The sequence below is a fragment of the Lineus longissimus genome, chromosome 8 (assembly GCF_910592395.1).
Source record: "Lineus longissimus chromosome 8, tnLinLong1.2, whole genome shotgun sequence".
Classification (NCBI taxonomy): domain Eukaryota; kingdom Metazoa; phylum Nemertea; class Pilidiophora; order Heteronemertea; family Lineidae; genus Lineus; species Lineus longissimus.
In genome coordinates, this window is record NC_088315.1 from 8,121,101 (window position 1) to 8,133,276 (window position 12,176).

The 12,176-nt window shown below is 39.4% G+C and overlaps 1 protein-coding gene across 20 annotated transcripts in view; it reads right to left on the reverse strand.

Annotated features, from left to right (window-relative positions):
* Positions 1-279: 279 nt before the first annotated feature.
* Positions 280-12,176, reverse strand: part of LOC135492535 (liprin-alpha-1-like) — a 145,285-nt gene continuing 133,388 nt past the window's right edge. For 13 of the 20 annotated variants that reach the window (XM_064779060.1, XM_064779059.1, XM_064779056.1 and 10 more), the window contains one exon: positions 280-5,679. In XM_064779060.1, coding sequence (XP_064635130.1) covers positions 5,329-5,679 — 351 coding nt within the window. In that variant the 3' untranslated portion in view covers positions 280-5,328. Of the gene's footprint in view, positions 9,100-9,711; positions 9,733-12,176 lie in introns of all 20 variants that reach the window. The other 7 variants (XM_064779070.1, XM_064779071.1, XM_064779073.1 and 4 more) reach the window with 6 other exon arrangements.

Below are 12,176 nucleotides of genomic sequence, written 5' to 3' on the forward strand. Positions count from 1 at the left end.
GACCATCTGCTTTACCTGGTCTGGCACAGCAGAGCAACTGATATGCACACGGCCTAGGTATGTATGTATGTACCCTGCCACTCCCATTCAGATGGCCCTCGCCTTTGCTGCGACTGTCACAACAGTTTGACTGACATTCTAGTAAGGCCAGGTGCCAACCATCATTGTGGGAGACTGATTGTGCCAGTGGGATCTCTTCAGTATTGTTAAACCTCTATGTCTCCATGACAGCTTACATAGAGTCAGGCGACATAAAAAGAAATAAAGAAACAGCCAATCTATGAAACAATAACTTATTTTATTTCACTTTAGTTCCATAGAGTTTATGTACCATGATACAAATTGCGAATGACTGAATATAACCGACATGATGAGTAAAGAAACAAAGTTAATGAGAACATTGGTCAATGTACATTAAGATTCATTAGTATTATACAATCTATATATAAACGTTTGATTTAAACAACAATTGACACTTCCAAATCGTATTCGGCTAACATGCCGCAACTAGTTCCTAGACTGGTTCACGATTCTACCACCAGAGGTCTTTTTACAACACCCTCAAGAGCAGTATTGGAACCAGTCTATTTGCAAGTCAATGAGAACGTGATGCTGACGTCACCTGGAGTTTTGAGACACTATGACTGGATTGATGCATGCTGTCATAATATATGTATCTAATCCCAAAATATCCAATGTGAAATGAGCGTCAGTTGGGTTAATGATAGAACTGTCTCAAATCCAGCACATCTTTGGAATTCATTCAAACAGTCAGGTGAGGGAATTCTGAATCTGTCACCTGGTTATCAATTCTGTGGGCTATTGATTCTGCAGCTGGTTATCAAATCTATGGGATATTTTGACTCTGCCAGCTGGATTTTAATTATGGGAATTTTGACTCTGCCCCCTATCAATTCTTTCAAAGTGACAGATCATGGGAAATTTATATACGGTTCAGATTAAATTTGAAGCTACTGATTTCATCTGAATTCCAATGTGGAACAATAAACAACAAATTTCTATTCTACAGTCCATTCACTCACAATAAGCGCACATTGCCTTTTAGTTGAAGAATTTTAATTACCTGAAAATCCATTCTAACATCGATGTCAACAGATTGCATCCACATGGCATAGAAACCTCTCGTTTAACTGAATGATGAACCCATGTACATGCAACTTTCATGTTTCCTTGTTTAAACTAAAGTGAGATGTGTTTCCATCAACAGAGGTCATGCAGTGACGTCATTCATGTCACTAGGACATCCATTTTGGACATCAATCTACATTGACCTTGTCACTGTTGACGTCACCCACAAAGTGTGCCATGCGAGTATAACATCATGATTGACGTCACCACAGTACTGCCACTGTTGCACACATTATAATGTGCCACATTGCCAAGTGATATGTAAACTTGACTTCGAAAATGGTGCCTCTTGTTTGATGACGTCATCTGCACATGCCTCTGTATACATGGAAGTGTACATTAACTTCAATAACTTGGTATAACCTGTGCATTACAAGTTTTCTGGTCAAGGGCACCACAAGCAAACATGCTTTTCACATGGACAAGGTCCAATATAACAGAGAAAACTGGAATAAATCTCCTCTCTCAAATTGACATTATCTCGTAATTTCTATTGAACCTTATAACAGTATGTCTACCAAATTCGAATCAGTTACCTACCTCAAACTAAATTCATTCACTCTGGTTTAAGCATTTACTACAGCAAAAAAACAAGCATAAAGCTGACTAGATTAAAGCCCCAGTAATTTCTATGAACACAATCTCAACTCCACATACCCTACAAGATTTTTCTTCAAGATTCCTGCAACAGACCAACAGATCACACATCAGGAAAAGCCTGTGGCACCGAAATTGATACCTTACTCTTGGTGTTGATTGTCCTGCTCAATGCCGCTCAGGTTGGAGCTGTCAATACTTCAAGGCCTCGGCAAGGTGTCTAGGTATTATAGCTCCACCCCCCACCCAATTTTACAAGTCAACCAATACCTCCAGTTCGAACACTTAATCAAATGTGAGAACTTTGCCTTGGCTAAGAATGTCGCAGAGAAATTCTAAGACGGATTTCATCTGATTGTAAGATATTGCCATTGTATTGATACACAAGATAATTCAGTCATGGTACTTGCAACGCTTCGGTGGGATTCTCTTCAGACAAGGACTTGAAAGCCCAAAAAAACTTATCTTGATTTTGAACCAATAATATTTTAACAGGATTTCAACTGGTTGTCATACTTTTTCGTCCTCCAAACAGTAAGAGGGGAGAAAAAAATTGCGAATGAACCTCATCAGAAGAATCACTTCAAGAGATAGTGCATGTAATTATGCTGACAATCAAATGCATCTTCTGCACAAATTAACCAAAGCGATGTGGATATGTACAGCATAGAACTATGTACACCTGTAGACAAATTTACAAAAGAAACTAACTTATCAACAAATTGTGTGGCGGTGTGGTATTGGTGTGGACAATATTTCATATCATCTAGGAGGATAAACTTCTTTTGTAGAAAATACAGAATGCGACTGACTCGTATACTCAAATGTGACTCATATAATGCATGTGCAGGCACTGGAAAAGCTTCTTAATCCTGTCAACATGAAACTGGCTTTTGCGTAAGAATTTCCAAGTTTCATGGCAAACGCCTTCCGTTCAGAGAAGCACGCACCCTCTCCCCAGCGAAAGTTAAAGACAACAAATGACATCTTTGCAGTGCAAACTTGGAGTCGGACTCCAAACCAGTGTAGGAATAAAGCGCCACACAAACAAGCAATTTTTGTTGCTGCAACCTCTGATTATAATCACTGCTATGTGTGACAAAATATCACTTGTCCGTGGGTAAACCTGGTGAACGCTTTGTTTGACATTGATTGCAGGTTGCTGCGATATCCGATTCTCAGCTTGTCGGCCGCAACGATCACTGCAAACTTGGGATTTATTGCATGCAATCTTCATCACAGCTCACAGCGATATGAATTGCTCATTTGCAGGAGGCTTCAGTTAGTCCACAGATGCAGTTGAAAAGCCTCACAGACGAGGTCATTCAGGGAGAGGGCAACCATTCAAATTCAGGAACATAGTTTGAGGCATTTTACATACTGCTTGAAAATTGTAATTGAATCAACAATCCCATTAGAATAGAGTCAAACAGAGTTTATCGTTGAACCAGCCACACTTACAGACAAATCTACACACAAAGTCAACTTCAAAAGACGAAGCATGTGCCTATTTTCCATGCAGGCATCACTGGCAAACCAATTCAAGTTACTAAAACTTTGTGGCGAAAAACATCTTCTGCTAGTGTGTGACTTTGAATAGCAAGAAGGAGAAGACAGGGTCCACATTATCCGAGCTGCTACAACAATAGTTGTGGCAAAATATTTCCAGTAGCGTAAATTTAACAGAATAGTTTTAGCCGGAGTAATTCAAGTGGTCGTCTGCTGTCATCACCTCGCCTGTACTATGAGAAGTCGCATCCGTCTCGGAAACTATTTTTATACACTTACACCACCTATTGAAGGCAACTAGAATCAGGTACATCTACACGCATTCAACATCGGCAGTTGTCCTAACATATCTCTAACATGGCTAACTTCGGCATAATCTCTCTCGAGGTGACTGCGATGCCATCTATGATCCAATTTAATCTACATGCAAAGCACGCGTTAATGAATCTTACGTTTTCATACAAAAATGACCATGATTCGACAATGAATTAAACAATACTACCAGTTGGAGCAGACTTGCTGGAAAATGTATTGTCGAGTTGAAAGTTCAAACGGAATAGGTGTCTACACACCTGGGCATCTGACGCAGCAATATCCAGCGCCCTTTCCACAGCCAATGGTCTTTACCAGTGAAAACCAAGAATCACAAAATAAAATCGGCGTCCATGTGAGTGACTGGAAAGCCTTCTGTGTACCAATGTCACTGACATCGCCATTAGCGGATCATATTTCTTCAACAACTAAATTTCACAGCGAGAAACGCTTCTTCCCATGCAGGGCAACGCCCACAAAAAAAATAGCAAGAGACTGATTTATCATTCCCAAACAGTGCCATGCTTATATCCCCTACTAATTATCAAAATATTCAAACTACCTCTCCCAGCTATTGCAAAGTTCATTCTCAGTATTCAGACATTCAATTTCATCAAACATTATATTAATACAGGAATAAGTTATGTGATCCATGATAGTTTTGTCAAGGGACTACGTCCCGACATTCTCCGCAATACGAAAATTTCAAATAATTTCACTGAACTCTGAGTTATCGATCATGCTCCAACCGTAGTTGAAATACCTTAGAATAAACTCTGCCAATGGATTGTCATGGGAAAATAACTGGTTAAGTTACACCTCAACTCAAGAAGGCCTATACCACCAGTACATAGATGTATAAGTTGCAATCAAATGTACATGGGATTTCAGTCAACTGCACAGAAACCAAATGTAAATCGATGTGGTAGAATCTACACATGATGTGCGTAAGATTGCAAAGAAATTTATCTTTATTCACCAAAGTTGGTTGGGATCACATGTAGAGAAGTTAAGATGAATTTTACGACTCTGACTTGACTTTGAGACTGAATTTTGGTCATGTTGTGACATCTTAAATCAAACGCTTTCACAATTACTTGTAAAGGCTTAAGTTTCAAAGAAGAGTCAGAGTTGTAAAAGTCACCTTAACCATGCACTCTCACGACATGCAATGCCAGACTGACAGAGGAGTCACATATATTTTGAGTATATCGGTGTTACATATTGCACAGGTGGTCAGGGTCTCCTCAAGTTGGAAATGAAATATACACAGAGTGATTAAGTGACGATGATCCTGTACAACGTTGATGTGTAAAACCATGTAGAGATAAGAGTTTCTTTCTGTACCATCTGGTACCAAGTACCGTCTGGTACCAAGTACTGTCCAGTACCAACCATACCATCCGGTACGCTGTACACTCACATGTATCCCTGTATTGTTAAATCACCTCCATCCATCAGAATGTTCATCGGAACATATTATCAATGCAGTGTATACTTATATACATATAAACACACATAGGACATCCCTCGTATTTGCATATTAATCAGGTTATACCAAAGACTACAGTACTGGTCAAATCTAATCCACCAAGCGTCCCGTGGTCATACTATTGTTGGGTCTGCCAGAAGGCCTCGAGTGCTTTGTTGTAAAAACAGGAAAAAAACCAACAGTTTGCGATGCAAATGAATAGTAACATCGTCAGCATATAGGAGTCTCCACTGCAACCAGCGATATTGCTGGTCTCATTGGTTTTCCGATCAACAGTTTGGCGTGCGTGGGGACTCTGTCCCCATTGTCTGTCGCTTCAAAGATGACGTATCACCGGGCCCGCCAGTCCGCGACCCATTTGCTCCACCACGCGATCCGTTACCGTCTGCTCCAGGCCGTGCACCGTTCGAGACTCCCGGTGATGCTCCGGGACGTGCATTCAACTGCGGGGAATGATTGCTGAATGATTCCGCAGATCCAGACGAGTCTGCTGGTCCCACTGAACGGTTGGATACCGGCGAATCTTTGCTCGTGTCGCGTTCTTTCTCCTTCTTCTGAACATCTTTCTGGCGGAATTTCTTCCTCCACGACGGCACTCGGTTGAGTTTACCACCCTCACCCTGGAAGCAGAGAGAGGACAAAGTTACCTCATGTTCAATCATCTCCAAGATCACATCAAACATCGATGGGATATATACACATTTTTGCTTGTAGAACGCTTATCAACAGTGACATCTGTTCAGAAGGACATTTCGTCAACAGCAGTATCTGCTCAGGACAATTTACTAACAATGACCCATGGCCAGGACAATTCACCAACAGTGACGTCAGCTTGTCATAATTCACTGACAATGACATCTGTTCGGGACAACAACATCAATAATGATGTCTGCGCAGGATAATTCACCAACAATGACGTCTGCTTGGGACGATTCATAGACAAAGACGTCTGCTCAAGGACATCTCATTAACAACAATGATGTCTGCTCAGGATAATTCACCGACAATGACGTCTGCTTAAAAGACAATTCATAGACAAAGACGTCTGCTCAGGAAATCTCATTTACAACGACGTCTGCTCAGGACAGCATTTCATATCAACACAACAACATTGACACACCACTACTCTAACACGATGACAATTGACATCATCAAATTTATACACTGTCATCAATCAAAATACTTATACACACAATCTCAAATTACTAGTCCCTTATTACGCATTCAGAAGTTACCATTGCTAAATTTGATTTTCGACTTTTGTGTTATTTGGAGTGTGAATGTTAAGACTAAAGATTTGGCCGTAAGGACAGAAGACCAAAGAATTGGAGAGAAAATATAGGCAGACAAAGGCAACTGAACGAAGGCAACGCTTAAATAATTCAAGAGAAGAAACTTATGAGATCTAAAGAATGCAACTATGAAAATATTTAGTTCTCCAAATCTTGGAATAAACAAAGAAAGAAGTCTTTCTTTTGATGCTCCAAATTATACAGTTCAAATGCAATCTTCGCCAAATTTGACACTATCTTAAATTCGTTCAACATTGTTCAGGTAACATTAAGAACTCTCTCACCAATATCAAATCTTAGTAACAAGTCGGACGCAAAAAGGTCACTCCTCAACTGAAGCAACATGTCAACTGCTTCAAATCTCAATACGGAATAGAACCGAAGCAAATAAAATTTTCAAGAATTCAATAAATCTTGAAATGAAATGGCCTGAGGAGATACAAGCATGCAAACTTATGTCGCTATAGTGACATGCAATTTACACGACGGACACAAAGGGAATGATATTCTGATGAAATTTTAAGTGTAAGTGGATAGTGTCAGTCATCTTCAAGAAATGTCGAACTGAAGAGTATATATGTTCACGGCCCGATACTGGGCAGGCAATAAAGTTCGATCATTCACATAGGTGGAGCAAGGAGTTTGAAATTTGGCGTGTTCCGACAACCTCTCTAAAGAATTTGTCTCAAATCATGATATTATGACAGGGGTCAGTAGTTCACTCTCATTTGAAATCAAAGAAGCCAACAAGCTCCTAAACTGCCAACCAGACCTAATTTTTTTCCCCTATTTCCACCGTTGACCCTATTACCCAAAACTACCCCTTTCCCCTTTACATGCCCTTACGGGGGGAGCTACCTCAAAACTTGGGTATAAGGTCCGAAAGTATGACACTATATTCGCTTTGTACTCCTCTGGCGCCACCTATTGTGAATTATATGATTTCAAAGACCGATACGGGACAAGTTGTGTCAATAAGGATTGGGTTTACAATAACCATGGCAGTGTTATGAATGTGTTCGACTTCGGACTGACGGGCAAACGTGCTAACGATATTTCTCAAGAAGAAGATTGACCGAAAACTTTAGCAATCTCATTTAGTGATTATCTTTTTTGGAACTCCATTTTCATACCAATACTTCTTGCTAAGTATTTCATAAAACAGGTGGGTTAACGCCCCTGTCAGCGTAGCCTGTTGTCAGTCCAAAGCCGAACACATTGTACAAAATCATAGCATATGAACGTCTAGCATAAAGGGGATACATTACAACTAGAAGTGACGCCTTCATTCTGTGGATATCCGATCCATGGCTCTGCGGACTAGAGGGTTAAAGAAACAGGAAGTAAAAAGGAATAAAAATGGAAAATATGCAGAAAAATCCAAAACACGCAAATGTGGTTAGATTTGACTTAAACTGATGTGAACCCTCCTTGTTTCTGGGAATGTGACAAAATTCGTGAACAGCTAAACTGTTAACCCCCCTTCACAAAACTTCAATACAGTTGACAGCACTACTATTGAGAGTTTGTCAATTCACAATTTGACAATAAAAGGTTTTACACTGCAGACACACTCCTGATGGTAAAATATAGTCAAAGAGAAACTAGTTCGAAGATCAGTTAGATGGGCAGGGCAAGCCCGATTTTGACTTATTATATGCACTCTCTACTTCCTAACTCCTATCTCTAATGACAGGCTTCAATATTGTACCCTATACTGCTCAGAATTCTGTCTCTTTTATCATTAAACAAAATAATCAGACTGGTCCATCTAATAATTCAGGTATCCAACTTAGAGTAATAAAACACTACTTTTAAATTTAAGGTATTTAAACAGTAGAATCAATTTCAAAGCATCTTTTAAACTCACTGTTGTAAATTTTCAAATGAAACAAATGAGTGTCTAATTGGCAAACAATTCAACAGAATGATTAGTACAGTCATGAAGTGATTAGTACAGTCATGACAATGAAATGCATAGTTAGTAGTTTGGTGCTGATTTGCAATCGTTTAATTGTGTAGTGACCGGTTTCCACCAAACGCAAGCCCAAAAGTGAATGCAATTTTGATTGATTTACACACAGGCTCTTGTATGCTTTCTTCGGTACCGAGTCCAGATGACAGACTGGCCAAAGCCTGGAGCCTGTGCAAGTCACAACAAAACAAGGTGGAAACCAGCCTTTAGTACTGTGTTCAGTCTTGGTAATCAAATGATGCAAGCTTTCACTATGGTCATGGGTGGCGCTATACAACTACGGTGTTGCAAATATCATGCGGACTGTCACGTCACAGAAGATGCCACGTGTGCGAAGGTCTTGACTCTTCAACATATTCACATAACAATTCAGTGTCCAAAGTTTCCTGTCATAATTTACTATCTGTAACATTCATGTTAGACATGCAATTTCAACATGCGCTTCATCAGACTTGTGTGTGTTTTGTGACTTATTTTGGCCAAAAGAATTTCACAGCTTGTCACAGACTGTTCTGGTTCAATCTTTAAAGAAAGCCCTCCCCATAAGAATTCTTCAGTTTAGAGCCTATTGCCCTTATTTTAGTAGAATTAATTACAACTCGAACGAATGACTGTTAATTTTCTGCAAATGATACGAAACTAGTAGGCGGAGTTAGCATTCGTGTTGCCTAGGATATTTCTCTGTGCATGCTTAACTTTACCAGAAGCGGTGATGATGGTTTTTGTCTGATAACCACAAAACTCAGCCCATTGATTCGGACGCCTTCATATCTCTGGTTTTGGGAGGAAAAAAATATGAAATATTGTGTGTTTTGAGATCAGATTGTGTGAATGTGTTAGTAGAGGTGTATTCTTCTGCTGAAAATGTGTTAGTGTTTGCACGTTTTGAGTGACTGATGATAAAAGTGTTTGCATGTTTTAAAATGTGACTGATGATGTGTTTGTACGTTTTGAGTGACTGATGATAAAAGTGTTTGCACGTTTTGAGTGACTGATGATAAAAGTGTTTGCATGTTTTAAAATGTGACTGATGATGTGTTTGCACGTTTTGAGTGACTGATGATAAAAGTGTTTGCACGTTTTAAAATGTGACTTTATTTTTTTCATGTACGTGTAGTTTGTCCCCATGTCTTTCAGCATTTTCACCCAAAGAATGTATATCTGTTAAGAGTATTTACAAGTAAAAGGCACTTCTCTCCAGGCCAAAACAAGAGCTTTGTAGAATGAACAAATTTGGAGGTCAGAACTCAATGGTGGCCTACCACGATGAAATAAGACAATATGATTTTGTATTTTGTGTCTCTACAAGCTACATGGACATTGCAGTGTGCCTACATGCACGGGTGTATTCGGTGTGTAAGGTTGAGGAGATCTGGTATAGTTACCAATATTGGTCTAGATCATGCCTGAAGAAAAGTTTAAAAGATGATAAATTGGACATCCTTACTCTTTGTGTATGACATTATCTAACCCATGAGTTTTACAAATAGGCCTACCAATTTACCCCTTAAAACTTGGACCAGTTAACCTTATTCAAGAACTCAAGATATATGTACAAGGACGATGTCGAAAATGCTCAATGATGTTCATGCCTTGCCACTCTCCAAGCATGGGAATGATAGACATTAAATTTTCAACACATGATCATGCCTTGCTACACTCCCAAGCATGAGAATGATACGAATGTAGCTTTCAACGTGAAGAAAAGCTGGACAATGACATGTAAATTGAAGTGGTATAACTTTGGGTGATCACCTAAAGGGTTGAATCTGTTCACTGGATTCAAAATTTACTACAAATTGTCACCAGTTTCCACAGTGGCGTCCTGAAGACTGATGTTGGGCATGTCCAAACTCAACGATCTGACTCCTTATTCTGCATCAAAGTGTTAATCTGACCTGAATCAAACTGTTTATCTGACACTAAATTCTGAATCAAACCTATTGTTTATCCAACACATAATTCTGAATCAAATGGGTACAACCTCATTGCAATGAGACACAACATTATGATGAATAACATGTTCACTCTGTGGAATCTGATGCAACATCTCCCACCTATCCGATTCAAGGCAAACCATCTCTCCAAGCAAATAAAGCTCAGATGGAAGACCACCTCTTCATCCAACTGACATCTTTCTCAATGTGGTGGGCCTATGTCAGGGCACCCAAGGATTCATATTCAAGCTTCAAATCGATATTGCATCTCCGGTTTCAGCATTTGAACCAACACAGTCGAAGCATACCTCTCAACAGATTTACGTTCAAACACTGAAACCTGAGACACAACATTGTCCTAGCCATAAGTTGGATGTGTGGTACATTCCAAGGGCTTGTTTTAAGGTGGCCTTTAGTCTGAGGCTTGATTTTTCTCTCGAAGAGTGGTTGGCCGAGACTCGGAGAGGTGGAAGATACTCGGGGAGGTTGGTGCCGATTCCACAGGGTGATGTAAAATGGGACAGAAACGGATCAAAGCTTTGAAGATGACGATAACCTGAAGGATAGAAGAGTTAATGATTATACAGACTTGCAAATATACAGAACAGATGATAACACAAGTCCATCGAGAAGCACAAACTAAATGGAAAGCAGTATGGTAAAGGGGTACAATTATAGCCTCAGTAAAATTACAGCACCTACAGTGAAGAAAACTACTGGTAGTGGACATGCGGAGGCTATAATCATACTTGGCCAATAATTGTACCACCTTACAGAAAAGAACAGAAAGACAGAATAATAGACTGGCTCCAAAATTTTAAAGTGCCATTAATTTTCACCCTTTTCACTTTTGTGCTTTGCGTGTTGCAAAAAGGACCATAAGAACCTCAAGTAATATAAACAGGTGTGGCTTTTTGGGAACATATACGCAAATGGCCCAACATTTTTTGGAGTTTTGAGTAAATGAAATAAAGAAGATCAGTGGCTAGAAGACAACACAAATGAAACTGAAGTCATGATTCCCATCAGGGTTTTGATGATGGGACTAGCATTATATGCCTTTATCCACATGAGATAAAGCAGTAAGTCCAGTAAGCAAATGAGAGAAAGTGAGAACAAAGTGAAAGAAGAAAGAGAGAAATATTTTACAGATAAGCGAATTGAAAGAAATGAATGAAACTATAGAACCATGGAAGGCATCCACTGACTTGGCTTTAATCTTGTGATACTATCTTGTCAATTTCATAAACTAGAGGCCTCAGGACTGTCATCAACAACGTATTTAGGGACTATATTGTCAAACGGCATCTTGATCTCTCTATTTTCCTGTCACAGAGCTTATACGCCTTGTCCAGATACATGTACACGTAGAATCAATTCTTCATAATAGTACATGTTATAACTGATACAAAAATGACAAACTTTAAACTAGTCTTTCACACATATACACACAGAGCAGCAGTACTGAAGCAAAACTACAACACCAAGATGAGCAAGGGGGGTGGTTCTCAAGTCAAAAGCGCTTTCAAAAGTTTTCATCTTATGACCACAGTGGTATAAGCTCAGTTCTTTTAGCTAAGCAAACGTCTGCAGTAAAGCTCAGGCCACTTGCTCAATCATTGATAGCAGTAACATTGTTATTAAGTCCTAACGCTACTATTTTAAATTAAATCAACAGAAGGAAATAACGCTTCATTGAGGTTACACTGGTGTTTGTCTGTACACAGATTGAGCAACTTAGCCCTGATTTTTTCTGCTCTCAAACACGTACTCTCAATCGACGAGTTGACTTTCAACTGTTTAAATTCACGCTTGAACAAACTTTGCCATAAAAGCTTGGCAACTATGAGTTCATATCTCAGCATAAAACAAGAAAGCCACATTTGCCAAAAGCTGTGCGTTGTGCATGGTAT